Source organism: Phyllostomus discolor, chromosome 13 (genome assembly GCF_004126475.2).
Source record: "Phyllostomus discolor isolate MPI-MPIP mPhyDis1 chromosome 13, mPhyDis1.pri.v3, whole genome shotgun sequence".
NCBI lineage: Eukaryota > Metazoa > Chordata > Mammalia > Chiroptera > Phyllostomidae > Phyllostomus > Phyllostomus discolor.
This window is the reverse complement of record NC_040915.2, coordinates 61623096-61640635: the sequence shown is the minus strand read 5'-3', so window position 1 is coordinate 61640635 and position 17540 is coordinate 61623096. Positions and strand designations below refer to the sequence as shown.

General features: G+C 56.9%; 1 protein-coding gene across 2 annotated transcripts in view; it reads left to right on the top strand.

The window, feature by feature from the left end:
• The window catches only part of PI4KA (phosphatidylinositol 4-kinase alpha), a 101971-nt gene extending 84663 nt beyond the window's left edge, over positions 1-17308 (top strand). For both annotated transcript variants that reach the window (XM_028529007.2, XM_036014689.1), the window contains exons 36-55: positions 266-393; positions 1316-1435; positions 1617-1696; positions 1803-1996; positions 2965-3055; positions 3424-3591; positions 4196-4249; positions 7996-8116; positions 8893-9022; positions 9476-9546; positions 11032-11104; positions 11188-11258; positions 12419-12528; positions 12954-13058; positions 13151-13276; positions 13587-13707; positions 14149-14308; positions 15264-15353; positions 15801-15884; positions 16843-17308. In XM_028529007.2, the coding sequence (XP_028384808.1) occupies positions 266-393; positions 1316-1435; positions 1617-1696; positions 1803-1996; positions 2965-3055; positions 3424-3591; positions 4196-4249; positions 7996-8116; positions 8893-9022; positions 9476-9546; positions 11032-11104; positions 11188-11258; positions 12419-12528; positions 12954-13058; positions 13151-13276; positions 13587-13707; positions 14149-14308; positions 15264-15353; positions 15801-15884; positions 16843-16894 (2149 nt within the window). In that variant the 3' untranslated portion in view covers positions 16895-17308. The remainder of the gene's footprint in view (positions 1-265; positions 394-1315; positions 1436-1616; positions 1697-1802; positions 1997-2964; positions 3056-3423; positions 3592-4195; positions 4250-7995; positions 8117-8892; positions 9023-9475; positions 9547-11031; positions 11105-11187; positions 11259-12418; positions 12529-12953; positions 13059-13150; positions 13277-13586; positions 13708-14148; positions 14309-15263; positions 15354-15800; positions 15885-16842) is intronic.
• The last annotated feature ends 232 nt before the right edge of the window (positions 17309-17540 follow it).

Below are 17540 nucleotides of genomic sequence, written 5' to 3'. Positions count from 1 at the left end.
GTTGTGGTTGCACAGCCCACCACAAGCACACCGTTTGCCGAAGGCTGGAGGCGTTGCTGAGGGCAGTGGTGGAGGTGGTCACGAGAGGACTGTGAGAACATCGCACTTCTGTGCGGATTGATGAGATGGTGGCTGCTGATGACGAGCTCTGGGATGACCTCTCCTTCAGCTGTCACTGGCGTCGCCTCTCACTGCTTTATGGTGTGCTGCCTTCTAGTCCCTGACTCCAGGCACTCAGCTCTTGTCCCCTTGTGGTTGTTTGAAGCTGTCCCCCGAGGTTCCCTACTCAAGGAGAAAAGAGGCTGCGTGAAGACATAAGCATAATGATTAAATTTTGGACCGCGATGTTCTCAGATAAGAAGTACCTGACCGCCAGCCAGCTGGTTCCCCCAGGTGAGGGCGGCTCGGAGCAGTGCAGCTGCTCACACAGGTGGGGGTGCTGCAGGACAGAGGTGTGCGGTACGGTGAGCAGCCCTGAAGGGGCCAGGTCAGAAAAGCACTAGGGCCCTGCCTGGCAGCCACTTCTCCAGCTCCGGCCAAGGAGATGAATGCGCATAGGCGGCTCTGAGCAGGTGCCATCACTGTACCTTCCCCAGTGCCAGTGAGGTTCCCAGGCACCCACTGCACACCTGACAGGCCCCTGCTGGTAGGACCCAGTCAAGCCGACAGGTGATTTCAACCGGAGGGAATCCTGGGGGCACCCCTCCAGGAGAGGTGCTTGGCCCATTGGAGTTGGGGAGCCAGGACAGTTTTCTGGAAAAGGCAATATGGAAGCTGAGTCCTGAGCTGGCCAGGGAGGTTGCCACAGTGGAAGCAAGCTGCAGACCTGCAGACGGAAACATGTTCTTGCTTCTCTAAGCGTGGAGCCGATTACACGCCATAAATTAGAGTGAGAAATGGAGGTTCTGCAGCCAAACCCACAGCTGGCACCCTGACTGTCAGGAGGAGGAAAGAAAAACAAAAAATGCACACAGTGATTTCCTAAGTCAGCTTCCTGACTCCACTTAGAACAGGGCAAGCAGCCCTTATCGTCTGCCCCCACAGGTCCCCGAGTTACTGCTGTCTTAGCAGACAGCGAGGTGCTGGGGGTCAGATAACTGCCATATGTGTTTCTTTCTCTCCTAAAGGCTGGGAGGAAGATATAAATCTTAGTAAGCTTTTCATCTAGAATGGTTAGATAAAGAACTCCTCAGGTGTCTGGGTTGGCTCTGCACAGCTGTCATCAGCCATGTGTCTCCCCGCTTTCCACTGGCTGCCTTATCCTGGTGAAAATTCAGACACCTCTTTCTGGAAGCAATGATGTGTTTGCCCTCAGATAACCAAGACACCCGGAGCAACCTGGATATAGCCGTCGGCTCTCGCCAGCAGGCCACACAAGGCTGGATCAACACCTACCCCCTGTCCAGCGGCATGTCGACCATCTCCAAGAAGTCAGGTCAGTTGAAGGTTTACTGTCAGGTCAGTTGAAGGTTTACTGACTGACAGGTCAGAGTCACATCTTGGCAGCTCAGATGGTGGACAGAGTGCTGAAAGACAGCTTGCCCTGGGCTCGAGAAACAAATGGTGGGCTGGTGACCTCCAAGGACACATACACACGGCTCCTCTTCCCCCCCCAGGCATGTCTAAGAAAACCAACCGGGGCTCCCAGCTGCACAAATACTACATGAAGCGCAGAACGCTGCTCCTGTCCCTGCTGGTGAGGCCCCACTCACCATGCGCCCACGGCGCCGGGGAGGAGAGGGGAGCACGGTGGCATGTGGGCGTGTGCAGAAGGCCCATCAGCGTCTGTCTCCTCTCACAAGGCCACCGAGATTGAGCGTCTCATCACGTGGTACAACCCACTGTCGGCCCCAGAGCTGGAGCTGGACCAGGCAGGGGAGAGCAGCGTGGCCAACTGGAGGTCCAAGTACATCAGCCTGAGTGAGAAGCAGTGGAAAGATAACGTGAACCTCGCCTGGAGCATCTCTCCTTACCTGGCCGTGCAGCTGCCAGCCAGGTGGGCCCAGGTCACACCTCCCTGACAAGGGTCCTGCCAGAGGAGCAGGGCTTTCATGGGGAGAAGTGTGATGTGTCTCATCAGGGACAGTCAGGTAAACAGTATTAGCAGGCTGGTCCTCTCCCCTGGATGTCCACCTGGTCCCCTGTGCCGTGATCTCACGGCGCAGACTCCCAGGGCCCAGGGAGGTCACGTTGGCACATTCAGGGCCCCAGTCTTACACGAGGAGGAAAAAAGTGCATGAAGGCCCCCACTTCAGGGAGTCGACGTGGGAAGGGTTGGGTTTCTCCCTGGGTGTTGTCTTTCAGTGGCAGGCTGCTTGCAGGAGGCAGCCGTCAGCCAAGGGGCTGGGAACTTTTCCTTGGAAGCTCTTACAGGGGTAGAATTCTTAGGTCGATGGTAGCTGGGAGGGACTTCCGAGGCCCTTGTGTTCACCCCACCAGAGGGAGGGCATCCCCTGTGTGGATGTTTGCAAGGTTGGACTGCTCTTTCCCATGAACCCGTACTTGCTCACTGCGGCCTCCCCCTTGTGGTCCTGACTGTCTTCTGGGTCCGGACCACAGCCTAACAGCGCTTGTAGAAGGTCTGTGTGGTGTTAGCCTGGGGCAGCAACACCTGATTGCCTACACCCACCCTCCCTCGGCCAAGGCGCCTTCTTGCCCAGGGATAGGCCCCTTTGGGGGCCAGGGCCAGGGGGTGTTCTGACGGCAAGCATTGTAAAGGGAGGCAGGTGTCCCTGAATTGTGAGATAAGACGATTCTTGTTTGGGATAGTTCTGGCGTTTCATCATAGCTGATTATAGTGCTGTTTACATATTGTAAACACTTGTGTTTGGAGTTGCCGCTGTGTCCGTAGCACAGAGTGTTTAGGTACCGCTTGGGACTGGTCTGTATCGCTCCAGCGCAGGGCTCTCCCGGGCGCCCTGCTGCTGGCGAGGCTGCGCTGATCTTCCTACTCTGTGGCCGCAGGTTTAAGAACACGGAAGCCATCGGCAGCGAAGTGACCCGTCTGGTTCGGCTGGACCCAGGAGCCGTTAGTGACGTTCCTGAAGCTATCAAGGTAGCGTAGTTGCGTGCTGGGGCATGGGTTCAAAATGCACAGAAACAGAATGACCTCTGGAAATGTCTGGAAACTAGAAATGTGACGAAAACTGGTGATCTCAGTGGTACGATGTTTTTTTTAATTTCCTGTGTTCTCCGCTTCTCATTTGGAAGCATTAGTATTTCCAGCAGAGATATTGAATGTGCTTCACCCTGGTTGAAATTATGCTGATTTACGTAACTTTCAGAAGCCTTTCCCACCTTGTTTTAAATGCTTTATAATCATCCCTTTGGGGGGCCATCCTTGTGATGTGGCACAGGGCCGACTGTCTCCACAGGGGCCCCAGGGACTGCCTGAGGCCGACCATCTCCCTGTTTCCTTCCCAGTTCCTGGTCACCTGGCACACCATCGATGCAGATGCACCTGAGCTCAGCCACGTGCTGTGCTGGGCTCCGGCGGACCCGCCCACGGGCCTCTCCTACTTCTCCAGCATGTACCCGCCGCACCCTCTCACGGCCCAGTATGGGGTGAAAGTGCTGCGGTCCTTCCCACCGGTAAGCCGGGTCCTGCTGGAGCTGGCCTCATGGGACTACCCGCCAATGATCAGGTGGAGAGACGAGAGACGGCTTTATGTCACAGCCCACCATGGGCCTGATGAATCATTGGTCCTCGTTTCTATTCAGTCATAGAAGACAGGTTTAGGTCCAACTCAGGTGTTTTCTTATTATATTTCTTTTTTACTGTAGGTGTTTGAGTTAAAACAAAGAAGTTTACTTGAGTTTAATTCTAGTTGTGGCCATGGGGGCTCATCTCCCAGTGACCCCACATGACAGACATAGTAAGAGGCGGTCGGTAGAATGTTCCAGAGTCTGAATTACTGTGGCTCAAGCACACAGGTCTGCTGTAACCTCAGCTCTTGTTCCTTCAGCTTTTTCTCACCGATCATGTGTTTTGAGCCACTGGCCATTTTTCTTGCTGTCCTCTGGCCTTTCCCAGGGTCTCAGTATCCTGTAGGCTGAGTGCCATCAGGGCTAGTCCTTGGCTGGGGTGGGAGGAACCTGGGGCACCCACCATTGTTGAGTTGTTCTCACCATTCCTAGACGTGAGGAATTGTCCTTCCTCCCTGGGGTCACGGTCACTTCTGCTCCTCGTTTGCAGGACGCCATCCTGTTCTACATCCCGCAGATCGTGCAGGCCCTCAGGTATGACAAGGTAAGGCTGTGCCCATGCATGCTGCCCTTCACGCTGACAGCTGTGCTGGGTGCTGGGGAGGGGGCCTTTGGCAACAAGGACAGGGTGTGCCTCAGGAGCAGGGCCACCAACCCATGACCATTGTCCCCGAGCTCCTCTCACACGCATTCCCACCACGATTGTCAGCGGTGCCCATGGCCAGGAGGCCCCCACTCACCCTAAGGCTCAGTCTCACTCTGCAGAGTGAGCTTATTCTAGAAGTGTTCTCAGCCATTTGCTCAGGTTGGGCAGCCTGGCCTGGGTTCCTCACTCTCACCAGCTTTCCTAACTCCCTGAACCTCTTCAGTGGGAGGTGGCGAGGAAACTTAGATGAGGTGATGTGTGCATTGGCTTGCGAGGGCTGCCATAGCAAAGCACCACGGATGGGGGGTGTTTGCCAACTGAAGTGTATTTTCGCACAGTGCTGGGGACTGGAAGTCCAAGATCAAGGTGTCAGCCGGGGTTGTTTCTTCTGAGGCCTCTCTCCTTGCCTTGTAGAAGGCTGCCTTCTCCCTGTGTCCCCTCACATGGTTGCCCCCGTGTATGTCTTTGATTAAGGACACCAGTCAGACTGGATTAGGGCCTCTCCTCATGACTTCATTTTTCACTTAATCACCTTGTTAAAGGCCCATTTTCTAATACAGTCCCATTCTGGAGCACTGGGGCTTAGGACTTCAGCATATGAACTTGGGGGGGTGGGGTACGGCCCCGCCTGCAGCAGAGCACATGCACATACGATGCCTAGCACAGGGCCTGACACAGAGACCAGTGAGGGGGCGAGCCCACATTGCCCGTGCCTCAGGGCAGCACCGTGTCTGAGTACACCAGCAGCATCTGCTTCTTCCCCAGCGGTGCCAATCCTGCTCCCCGATGCCCTGTGCCAGCCTCATTTCCCTGCTGCCTCCTGGCGTGGGCCCCCTCCCACTACTCCTATCTGCATAGCCACCGTGAGTGCAGTGGCTGGGTGTCCCGGGGCTGACTTCTTCCCCATGGACTGGCAGGATGCTTCATCTCATTCCCAAAACCAAAGCACGTCTCGAATCACAGCCAACCTCTGTGGATAGGCTGGGTCTTGCCCTAGCTCAAAAGCCTTCCAGCCCCGAGCAGGGATCTGATGCTGTGTAGGACCACGTCCACCAAACTGGGGCCTCTGCACCGGTCCCAGCACTGTGTACGGTGGTGATGCACCCTCCTCCCTGTAACGACTCCCTTTACTCTCTCTCCCCTGCGTTGTGTTTGCTTCCGTGTGGACCTAGCAGGAGGGCCTGATCCAGAGGAGGAGACAGCAGGAGGGGACACCAAGGGTTTCCATGTGAGGTTTCCACAGTGTTGGCCACCAGAGGACACTGTGCCCTTGGGTGGGCTGTGTGTTCAGTCTTGGCGCTGAGCAGGCGCAGGCCAGAGTGGGCTGTGGTGGGCGTGTAGCGGCTGGCATGTGGAGATGCAGGTGGGCTGTGGTTTGTTTTATTCGGCTGTTACTTTACCTAAGAGTCCCAGGGTTTTTTCTTTATTTATTTTCTAGTTTTCAATATAATTAATTAATTAGCATTGTCTAAAGGTGATCAGTGAGGTTTTTTTTCCCCGAACTACCATAAATCCACGGATTTGAGGTGTTTGGTGTGCGCCGGCCACCACAGCTGCTTCTGAGACCCATCCTTCTGACGACTGGGAACCCTGATTACCCATCAGTCTTTGCTCTTTGTTCAGCCTCGGAAAACCCCCTTGCTTTCCAGAACGACAAGATACTCTAGGCTATTCTTGTCCTTTCCCTGCCCGGACCTGGAATTGCCAGATTTCCGAGGAGCTCTGGGCCATTTTACAAGAAATGGCATCGTGACTCCGCAGTCTGCATGTTAAGCGGGATCACGGCCATTGGGTTGTCTGTGTTTCTAGGCCTTTCCGGTAGATAGAGCTCTTTTTTTAGAAAAGTTAGCAGCACGTCGTGTCATCATTCTGGCATCCCCTATTCAAATGCAGGGTCGCCAGGTGTCTCCCTCCTTTGACTCTGTGTCTGAGTCTTCCAGCACTGGCACCGCCGAGTCTGCCAGCACTGGCACTGCTGAGTCCGACACTGATACCACTGGTCCCTGGCAGCCTAGCACACTGCCTTTTTGCTTTGTTCTACTCTGCGTGCTTCATAGTTTCAAAGTAACAAGACCAATATTACTACTCATAATGTGGTTGCTGAAAACTGGGTCAGATTTTGTTGCCTTTTTGTCTTCATACATTTTACATTAGGGACATACGGTCAGATTAGTCTGTTTTACAATCACAGGAAGTGATTTTCCTCAGGGTGGTTATGCCACCCAGGACTCAGCTAGCTTCACTGGTGTCAAGAATTTGTTTTCATTTTTAGGAATTCTTTTTTAGGTCTGAGCTTGAAGGGATACAAACTAAATGTACACACACACACATATATATAATATACATTAGCTTATACTTTTTTAAAAGAAGAATAAACCAAAACTAATAATGGCCAGAGAGGGAGCAAACAGGGTGGAAGTGACCGTGCTCAGTAAATTTTGGCTTCGGAACTGTGTCACCCTGTGCAAATTTATACATGTATTGTTTTCAACCTAATTGGCTAGCAAGGCATATTTTATTATGTGGATTAAGAAACATAGGAATAAAGCGCCATGATCTTTTCCAAAGCCTCTGTGGCCCAGAGTGACCGATGACAGTTTCTCCGTGTTAATACTGTGCCGCCTCACTTTCCGTTTTCTTATCATTTTTGGTTTGTTACTTCACTGAGTCCCTTTTCATGGTCCTAGCAAAGTTGATTATATTACCAGTTTATGAGAAAAGGATATGACCTAGGAACAGCCAGATGGAGGAGATGCGTAGGGCAAGGGGTGTGTGGGAAGCACGCACAGCTTCTCCGCTCTCCGTGCACGCTCCGCTGTCTCAGCCCCACGCGCCCACCAGCCCAGAGACCCCCGGACTCACACTTACACACGCTACAGGCTGAACATAGTTTGTCTTCAGACCCCTTCACCAGGTTACAACTGGGAAACTCCTAGTGATGAGTTACTTGATATTTGACCTATTTGGTGAGCCCCCCACCCCCAAGTTGAGGACATGTGTCCAAGGAAGACTTCACCAGGTGGGGGGTCATAGACTACCACAGGAAGGGAGAGGCCGCTTCTCCAGGAGTGTTCCAGAATGGCCAGCCGCCTTTCTAACCTGGGACATGGCAATCAAAACTGGTGTTGTGATTGGGGGAAACTGACTGAGGAAGAAGAGAGGTGGTCCATTAGGATGGTGGCCAGTGTGTCGACTTGAGTAGCATCTGTGCTTTAGATAGCTTTCTGGGAAGTCCTGCATCACCGTGGACCATTGTTCTAAACAGCGGCTCACAGAGGAGTTTCGGTACCCAGCCTGCTCATTCCTCCGACTTGACACCAGCAGAAATTGGTGACACAGTCATGGTTCTCAGAATCCAGGGGAAGGAATGTGAAACAAAAGCTAACTCATGCTTATATTTCAGATCCCACCAGCAAGGGGCCCCATCTACCCTGCTGACCAGCCCACCAGAAATTGACCTGGCCCTCGGGCTGGACTCACTGCAGGCCCAGAGAGCTTGCTTGTGGCCGGGAACCACTCAGCCTCACTTCTTGCATGATCTGCAAGCGCTAAGAGTCAGTCAGTTCCTGCCCTGGGTTAGAAAGAGCCTCTCCTGTGGGAGGGGGCTCCAAGCCTGGGCTGGCAGTGACCTTGCTTTCCTACAGATGGGCTACGTGCGTGAGTATATCCTGTGGGCAGCGTCCAAATCCCAGCTTCTGGCACACCAGTTCATCTGGAACATGAAAACGAACATCTATCTAGATGAAGAGGGGCACCAGAAAGACCGTGAGTGTTTTGTCATCTTCCCTCAGGTCTCACACACTGCCCCCCGCCCCCACCTCTTTGACACCTTCCGCAGCTGCCCAGAGCCTGCTCAGCTTCCAGAGCCTGCCATGACCCACACTGCCCCAGCCCATAGTTCCCCTGCTTCCCACCTTTTGGCAGGAACACCTCCCCTCTAATACACAGGGGGAGCAGGACCCCACCCATCACGAAGCCTTCGCTAGCCCACTGACTCTCCATGCTGCCTGCTGGCCCCGTCCCGCAGTTCCCCAGGCACTTGTCAGACCCTCCTGCTCTGACTGAGCTCCTTCTCCCAAGCAGTGGCACCTGCGCTTGACCCAGTGACCCCACGTGAGACAAGGCAGCCACCCAGGGCAACAGGTCTCTGACAAAGACGTCTTAATCGTTCTCACACCCTTAACAACACTGGGACCCTGAAAGAACTTCAGTTTACGTGGGCTTTAGCTGCCAGTGTGAACTAACGTACGTTAGAGCAGAGCCCTGAGAGCAGAGACGGGAGGCCCCAGGGACCACTGGTGCCCCCGGCCCCACTGCTTGTGCGCGGCCTCACTGAGGCAGGCAGATATCCTCTAGGTGTGATTTTGACGGAGGGGTCTGCTGGAGGGTCCCAGGGGCCCCAGGTGTCTGCAGACCACACTCTGACGATGGCCGGTCGAGGTGCCAGGGAATGTCCAGGCTGTGCGTCTGGCAGACGTGCGGGGTTTCTCCGGGGCCGTCTCTGCTCGGCTGCAGACTCGCCCTCTTGGTCTCCCTGTTAGCCGACATCGGTGACCTCCTGGAGCAGCTAGTGGAGGAGATCACAGGCTCCCTGTCAGGCCCAGCCAAGGACTTCTACCAGCGGGAATTTGATTTCTTTAACAAGATTACCAACGTGTCCGCCATCATCAAGTAAGCAGCCCTGCCACCAGCCTCGGCCTGTGGGAACTGCCTGGGGAGCACTGACGAGTGGCCGGCGTGGGCGTCTCTGCCCTCTTGAGAGCACAGCAAAATGCACGGCCGTGCAAACTTCAGAGAGCGTGTCTGCGTTTCATCCCACATACTGTCCCACAGTTGGGGGCCACTCTGCTCTCTCCGAGTTCTGAAGCAGCCTAGTTAGGAAACCAGACTCCCTCGCAGCTCCTGCTGTTAAAGCATTTCGCCTCTCAGTGAGCAATACAGGGCAGCATGGCTGTGCTCCTGAAGGAACTGAGCCTGGCCAGGCCTCCAGGAGGAGCTGGAGCTGGAGAGAGACAAACTCAGAGGGCGGGCGGACAGGCAGGCAGGAGGGGCCCAGGGCGGTCCCCCAGAAGTCCTACTGGCCTGTTCTCCCGGGAGACTCAGCGTGTCCGTCTTGTTTCACAGGCCCTACCCTAAAGGAGACGAGAGAAAGAAGGCTTGTCTGTCGGCTCTGTCTGAAGTTAAAGTACAGCCTGGTGAGTAGGGGGCCTCAGGAGGCCAAGGAGACGGGCCTCTTCCTGCAGGCAGGCGGGGACCAGGGCTGCTTCCCTTCTGGGACGTGTGGGGCAGGCGCTACTCCAGCTGGGGCCCTGGGCGCCCAGGGAGTGCCCGTCTCCAGAATCTGCCCCTGGTGAGCTAGGAGCAGCTTCTTAGTGGGTACTCCTTCTCGTCCTTGCTGCCTACTGGCCTAAGCAGCTGTTATTCTAGAAGATTCCTGAACTCTGGTGTGACAGGAGCATTATAGGCCATGCAGACGGTGGGCACAGGGTTGGACCTGGGGCATCACAGGTGTGTGCGGGACCCGTGGAGCTGAAGGAGCCCGCGCACCCTGGATGGGAGGCTGCTCCCCGGTGCCTGCACCCATTGGCGTGCAGGAGTTGGAGCCCCGTGTGGTCAGATCTATGCTTTTTCAAGTCAAGGTGTAAACCCAGGCTTCACTGCGTGGCTCTCCATTTTTAACCACTGGTACAAAGGTTTTATTGCAAAACCCTAGGCATCCAGGCTAGTCTCAGCGAGGTAGCCGGTGTGGAGCCCCAGTTTAGACCCTCCCTTGACTCGGTCCGTGAGCTCCCTGTCCTGCTCAGCACAGACGATAGCTCAGCTTCTGGGAGAAGGCTTGACAACCACAGGGGCCTCTGTTTCCCTCATCTGTGAGCGCCGGCTCCCCACAGATTATGCTGCCGGGGCTTGTCCCGGATCTCGTCCCGGAGGCACTGGGGAGCCAGCCAGGGCTCTAGAACAGAGCAGTGGAGTTTGCAGCTGTGAGAGAGAGTCTGGAGCTGGCCGTAAAGGAGGGCAAGCAGGAGGGGGCGGGACCGTGTGGTGTTTGTTTGCCTCTCTTTCCCCTGGTGGGACAGCTGGTCTGCACCCCACGGCAAGGCCTCACTCCGCTCCCCAGGAGACCCAGTTCTCCCCGTTTCCGGGCCCCTCCTTGAAGCTCCCCCTTGGAGACTCAGCGAGCTCACTCCCCAAGGGCAGCTACCAGTTCCTTGGCCAAGAAAGGGGTTTTGCTTGGCCTCCTGCTTGACTCGTGTGCTGAGCAGGGGGCCGAGTCCGAGAACTGGGGGTGTTTGGGTGAGCAGAGCAGGGCAGGAAGCTCCCATGTGTGTCCTGTGGGACTGGGCCACCCCGCACCAGCACTGGGCAGCCCTGGGGCCCCGGGAGCAGTGTGCTGGATCCAAGCTGAGTGCTCAGTGCGTCCTCTTGGAGAAGCATCTCCCAGGAGGCAAGGGCTCCTTTGTTAGATTCAGGAAGGCACCGGGGAGATCACAGAATCGGGGAGGGCAGCTTCCGTGGGCAGGAGTACGAAGTTATCGGTGCCACGGATGGACCTAGAGGTGCCTGCGCACCACCCCGTCTGCAGGGGGGACTCTGCGAGGAGAATTCTGTGTTGAGGATGGGCTGTGTCCTCGCCGTTGTCACACTTAGGCTCCCGTGACTTGTCCTCTCTCCCTGAACAGGCTGCTACCTGCCCAGCAACCCTGAGGCCATCGTGCTGGACATCGACTACAAGTCGGGGACGCCCATGCAGAGGTGAAGGCCGCCCCTCCCTCGGCCGCTTCTCCGTGGGCCTCTGTTTGCCGTATCACTTGTGTCCTTCCTTCTGTTGTTCGCAGTGCTGCCAAAGCTCCGTATCTGGCCAAGTTTAAGGTGAAACGATGTGGAGTCAGTGAACTTGAAAAAGAAGGTCAGTGGAGGATTTCTGATATCATTTGGGATCTAAGTGTCTCCCCTTGCTCATGCCACTTCCTTTTGGTGTGTTAGTTTGTCACCAGATCCCCATGAGAGAGGATGGCCATCTGTCCACTTCTCAATGTGGCCCCTCATTTGGAGACAGCACGGAGCTCCTGTGCAGTGACAGAGACCCCTAAAAGTTGGCCCCTGAGTCAGTTCAAGAGACCTCTTCTTGAGACAGAGTGGCCAGGGCTTTTGGGACGTGTACTCATTTGCTCAGGGTCCTGCAGTAGAGCACACACTAGGTGACCTCAACAGTGGAATTAATCTCTCAGGTCCTGACCTGTAGCTGCGTCACTCCAACCTCTGCCTCTGTCCTCACCTGGCCACCTCCATGTCCAAATCCCCCCCATCTGATAAAGAGCCCACCATAGTCCCTTGTAGCATCGTTAATTTGTATGCACACACAAGATTTTTTTCTAAATAAGTCACATTCTGCCCTGGCTGCAGGGCTCAGCTTGTTAGGTCACTGTCCTGAACCATTCACCAAGGCTGCGGGTTCAGTCCCCAGTCAGGGCACATAAAAGAATCAACCAATGACTGCGTCAGTAAGTGGAATAACAAATCGATGTTTCTCTCTCTCTCCCTCCATTCCTCTCTTTCTCTCAAACTCAGTAAATAAAACTTTTTTTAAAGAACACCACATTCTGCAGTGGTGGCAGGGCCTGAATTTGGTGGGGGTGAAAGTCAGCCCAGTACGGGGGTGCGGCCCCAGCCAGTGCAGAGATGCGGCTTCCGAGGCCTTACCTGAACACTGGACGCCAGGTCCTCCCGGGCACCCCAGGGCACAGACACACTCCCCTGCCCCCCAGCTCACGGTGCCCACCGCCACCTCCAGGTACACCTGGAGCGTTGCTTCTAATGAAAAGCGAGTTCTGTCCTCAGTTCCATTTAAGTTTCAACATTTCTAGGAGAAGCCCCTCAGCCTTATGACTCCACCAGCCAACCCCAGACATTAGCTGGGCCCCCATTGACCTCCCCAGGGCTTCAGAGCAAAGATCCCCAAGGCTCCCAGGGTTCCTCCCCTGAGGCCGGGAGCAGGGTTTGCCGTGGCACGCTCAGAGGGCCTGCCACTGCCCTTGGCTGACAGGCAGCCCCCACCCCCACACGCAGGTCTGCGGTGCTGCTCGAACTCGGAGGACCAGAGCGCCACACAGGAGGCTGACGGCCAGAAGATCTCCTGGCAGGCAGCTATCTTCAAAGTGGGAGACGACTGCCGGCAGGTGAGGGGTTGACCCAGGCCAGACTGGGGTGGGGGGGAGGGGGGCCAGCCTGCCTCTCTACAAGGCTCTGGGCGCACCTCACAGTCAAACCTCATGCGCAGAAACACGAGTCTTCGCTTCTACTTGGTTCGGGTGCTGCGGATTCAGTCAGGGCTTTCTCCAACCCCAGGGCCTCTCCAGAGCCCCTTCCTGCTCTGCATCCACGAGCCACCCAAAGGGAGCTGCCCTGAAGGTTGGGTGCCTCTTACTTGCACCCCCACCAGGCAGCGGAGCTCAGCCCCATGCCTGAGGATCAGCAAGGCCAGGCCCTCCAGTCCCCTGCTCCCCGCAGCCTCCCCCACTCCCTCCCTCGCTGGGCAGGGCCCCGGGGGGTCGTGGGAGCAGGAGGAGACTGGCCCCCTGTACTGTGTCTCCTCGGTTCCCAGGACATGCTGGCCCTGCAGATCATTGATCTCTTCAAGAACATCTTCCAACTGGTCGGCCTAGACCTCTTTGTCTTCCCCTACCGCGTGGTGGCCACCGCCCCTGGGGTAAGTTCCCGGCAGGAACCCGAATAGCTGCCTGTCAGGCCTTAGCCGAGAGCAATCGGCCCACAGGCCTGGCACTCGGCCTTCCTCCCTAGTGCGGGGTGATCGAGTGCATCCCTGACTGCACCTCCCGGGACCAGCTGGGCCGCCAGACGGACTTCGGCATGTACGACTACTTCACGCGCCAGTATGGGGACGAGTCCACCTTGGCCTTCCAGCAGGTGAGCAGCAGGACAGCGCCCAGATGGGGCTTGTTTGTGCTTTCCCCCCTGCCCCCCACTCCCTGCTTCCCCCGTATTCCTGCTCTTCTGAGTCCTCCTACACTAGAGGGTAAACCCAAGGCACTGTACAACCTTCCTTGGGATTTGAGGAACCCTCGAGATGGACTCCCCAGGAGGAAGTAATTCCTAGGCATGGGGGGAAGGACCTACTGCCCCTGCGTAAGGTCCTGGGCATGGAGCTGAGAGAGCACTCAGGGCCCCGGGGGATGCAGCCTCGGGGCCGCCGCTAGTGCCAGGTCTCTTCACGCAGGCGCGCTACAACTTCATCCGGAGCATGGCCGCCTACAGCCTCCTGCTGTTCCTGCTGCAGATCAAGGACAGGCACAATGGCAACATCATGCTGGACAAGAAGGGTCACATTATCCACATCGGTCAGCTAACCCAGCTCCTCCCACCTCCTTTCCCTTCACCCCTGGAGCCCAGGGCACCCCAAGAGGAGCAGGCGTGCTGGGGCCCCCAGCTGGGAAGGGTCAGGTTCAGGGTGTGTTCAAGCTGAGTTTTGAGAACTGATCTGCTGGCCATCAGGAGGGCCCCGGGGGAGGGCACTGCTAGGGCCATGGGGCATGGAGAGCTCTGGGGTTGGAAACCGGAGCCAAGCTCACCCAGCCTGGGCACTGGCCTCTGTCTGCTCCAGCCTGGCTCCTGCCTCCGCTTCCTGTCTTCTCTTCTGCCTGCTGCTCTCCTGCCCTCTCTTAAGAAAATATGCCCTGTGGTCAGCTCTGGGGTGCGGGGAGCTGGTGGTCCTGCTCCCTGTCTGAAACATACCCACGTATCTGCTCTGCATCTGATCCTATTATAAATGGCTTTTGCAGACTTTGGCTTCATGTTTGAAAGCTCACCAGGCGGCAACCTGGGCTGGGAACCAGACATCAAGCTGACGGATGAGATGGTGATGATCATGGGGGGCAAGATGGAGGCCACGCCCTTCAAGTGGTTCATGGAGATGTGTGTCCGAGGCTACCTGGCTGTGCGGTGAGCCCCAGGGAGGAGTGTGGGCAGCCTGGCACCAGTCCTGGGTGCCACTCAGCCAGTAAGGCCAGACTTGAAAATGTCCCATGGAGCCTTTTTTTTTTTAAGATTTTATTTTATTTTTAAACAAAGGGGAAGGGAGGGAGAAAGTGAGGGAGAGAAACATTAGTGTGTGGTTGCCTCTTGAGCACCCCCTACTGGGGACCTGGCCTGCAACCCAGGCTTGTGCCCTGACTAGGAATCGAACCCATGACCCTTTGGTTTGCAGGCTGGCGCTCTATCCACTGAGCCACACCAGCCAGGGCCCATGCAGCCTTCTCGTGTCCCTTTATGAATGGAGGGACTGAGGTTCAGAGAGAGCAAGCGAGGTGCTGGAGGCCACCTGGTAGCCCAGGTCTGCCCAGGCCTTGGTTTCTTGTCTCCTCTTCCCTACCCGCCTGTGCCAGGGTTTTCTCCTGCCCCAGGCATCAGCCCAGCCATGTCCTGCAGCCTTCTGGGCTTGGCTTCACTAGTCAGTGCCTGGAGCTTCCCCCTCTGAGTACCTACCCCCCCCCCCCCACAGTCCACATGCCCAAGACTCACTGTCCTGGTGCCAGTGTCATGTGGTCAAGGCACACAACAGTGTTTGGTGACACTTGGACTCCAACCCAGAGTCTGTCAGGGCCTACAGCCCTTGGTGCCCGCCGCCCCAGAAGAAAAGGCGGGTCAGAGCACCTTTCTGCTGGGCACAGAAACACAGCTGGAGGGCTCAGAGGGACCAAGGCGTGACTACTCTGACTGTCGGGGGGGTGCAGCCCCAGCCTGGGTGCTGCAGGGTCTGCCCCAGTGAGACGGGGAAGGCAGCGGAGGTGCAGGGGCCAGCAAGCGAGCACAGGCCAGAGCAGCTGTTGGGCGGCAGCCGGGCTCAGACCTGTGGGCAGGACCACCCACTCACCGGCCTCTCCCCGCCTCTCCCCAGGCCCTACATGGATGCAGTCGTCTCTCTGGTCACCCTCATGTTGGACACAGGACTGCCTTGCTTCCGTGGCCAGACAATCAAACTCTTGAAGTAGGTCCTGGGCAGACACTAGGCCATCTAGGGGGATGGGAGCCTGTTGAGTGGGGTAAATGTGATTCTTACCAAGGCTGAACCCTATCCTTGGAACCCCAGAGCAGACAGGGTTCCAGGATGACGCATTGTTACCGGACTGGGTTTATAAGATGTCCTGGCCTCTGCCAGCCACTGCTAAGGACATTCCCAGAAGCCCCTTCCATGACCAGGGAGCCCAGAGGTCCCTGCCCCCATACTAATGCTCCCCAGCCTTGGGGCCTCTTACCCCGGGAGGTGCTGGGGGTGGGAACGGGGCTCTCTAGGCCAGCTGGGAACAGCATCCCCACATGAGGCCAGGCCTGGTCCTCAGCGGAACAAACCCCTGCGCATGCTAAGGTCAGTGTGTGGGCAGGAGCACACCCCGTGGGGAGGGCAGCCGCAGCCCTGACACAGCCTGTCCACCAGGCACAGGTTCAGCCCCAACATGACTGAGCGGGAGGCTGCGAACTTCATCATGAAGGTCATCCAGAGCTGTTTCCTCAGCAACAGGCAAGTCACTGCCTCCTGCCCACCCTCCTGCAGTGTCACCCACCTCCGTCTCTCTGGGCACCTGTTCGGGAACCATGCCTGGGCCAGGTGACAAGAAAGCCACCTGTTCAGGACACTCCTGAACTCCTTGAAGGAGCCTCTCAGGATAACAGCTGCTGGCCTCAGGGAACACCGGGCAAAGGCTTGAGGGCCAGAAACTGCCCTCCTGGGGCCGAGTCTGAGGCCTGGGAGCCGCGATGAGAAAGGCCTCGGGGGAGGCGGGCAGGCGGTGGAGCTGCACAAAGAGGCGGGTTGGGGTTCGGAAGGCACAGCCCAGGGAGGGGCAGGGGCTGCTGGGACCAGAGAAGGCCAGGAGCTGGAGGGCCCTGAACAAGCACAGGAAAAGGCCCGGTGGGCATGGGCTGGGCTGTGACGGCATGGGAGCAGCACCGTGCGGTTTTGCTGACGCACTAGCGGAGAAGCAGGGGGTGGTGTGGGGTGGGTGTGGGGACATGACATTTCTGACCCAGTGAGGGGTCTGGAAGGCAGTACAGGAAGGTCTCTTCTGGTCATTAGTTTTGTTGGTGAAATGAAAGTAGTTGGCTGAGTACAGCATCCCTCCCTCGGGTGCCGCATGCCAAGGGGCAGCCCCTACAGATGGACAGACAGACCCGGGGGCCTGAGGAAGGGTCCTCCCTTGAGCCCACATCTCTGGCTGCTGAGCACGAGATGGCCTCGGAGGAGGCGGAGCAGGAAACAGGCAGAACGTGGCTCGTGGCTCGCACAGCCCTGGCTGCTGGTGGGGGAAGGAGTGTCCCTGCCCCGGAGGTGCTGGTGGGAGGCCAGGCGGTCTGTAATTCTGCATCTGCACCTCGAGGGAGGGGAGGAGTGGGGACTCCAAAGTGGACGGCTCAGAGCGGTGAGGGATGCCAGACTGGCGCGGGCTCCTTACAGCCTCCCTTAACTCTTGGCCCTCCAGGAGCCGGACCTACGACATGATCCAGTACTACCAGAACGACATCCCCTACTGAGGATGGTGACCGACCACCAGCTGCCCTGGGCCCCCACCCAAGCCACTCACAATCATGGACCCTGTGAGCCCTCCCTTGCCCTGCCGCTGTGTGAGCTCAAAGGGGGTGAACTGCCAGTGGCCCTGCCATTTCATCCAGGGGAGTGATTTTTCTAGGACAAAAGTGGCCCCCCGCAGAGCCTGGCCACCTGCTCCTTCCTCCGGGGTGGCCCACGTGCGGCACGAGACTGAAACGACAATCATGTGACGGCACTGTCTCTGCACGGGGGGAGCGCTGGGTTTGCACTGAACACATTCCCTACCTGTCTTATTTCATAGGTACATGAAGTATTTTCTTGTGTATAAAAAAATTGCACTCAAGATTTAACCAACATGAAGAAAATAAAAGCAACAGAAGTGCTGTGTTGAACTTGAATATCGGGTTTGTTGTTTGGTCCCAAGTGCATGTGATTACTGGGCGTGCTGGGAAAACAGCAGGAGGGTGTTTTCTCGGCGTCCCAGAACGGCGGCCGGGGGAGGGCCACCCAGCTGCGGGGCCTGCACTCACAGGCCTCCCAGGGACCCTCCCAACGAGGGTGGGGATGGCCACCCTGCAGTGGGAGGCCAGGCGTTCTGGTTGTGAGCGTCACAGAGATGACTCACCACAG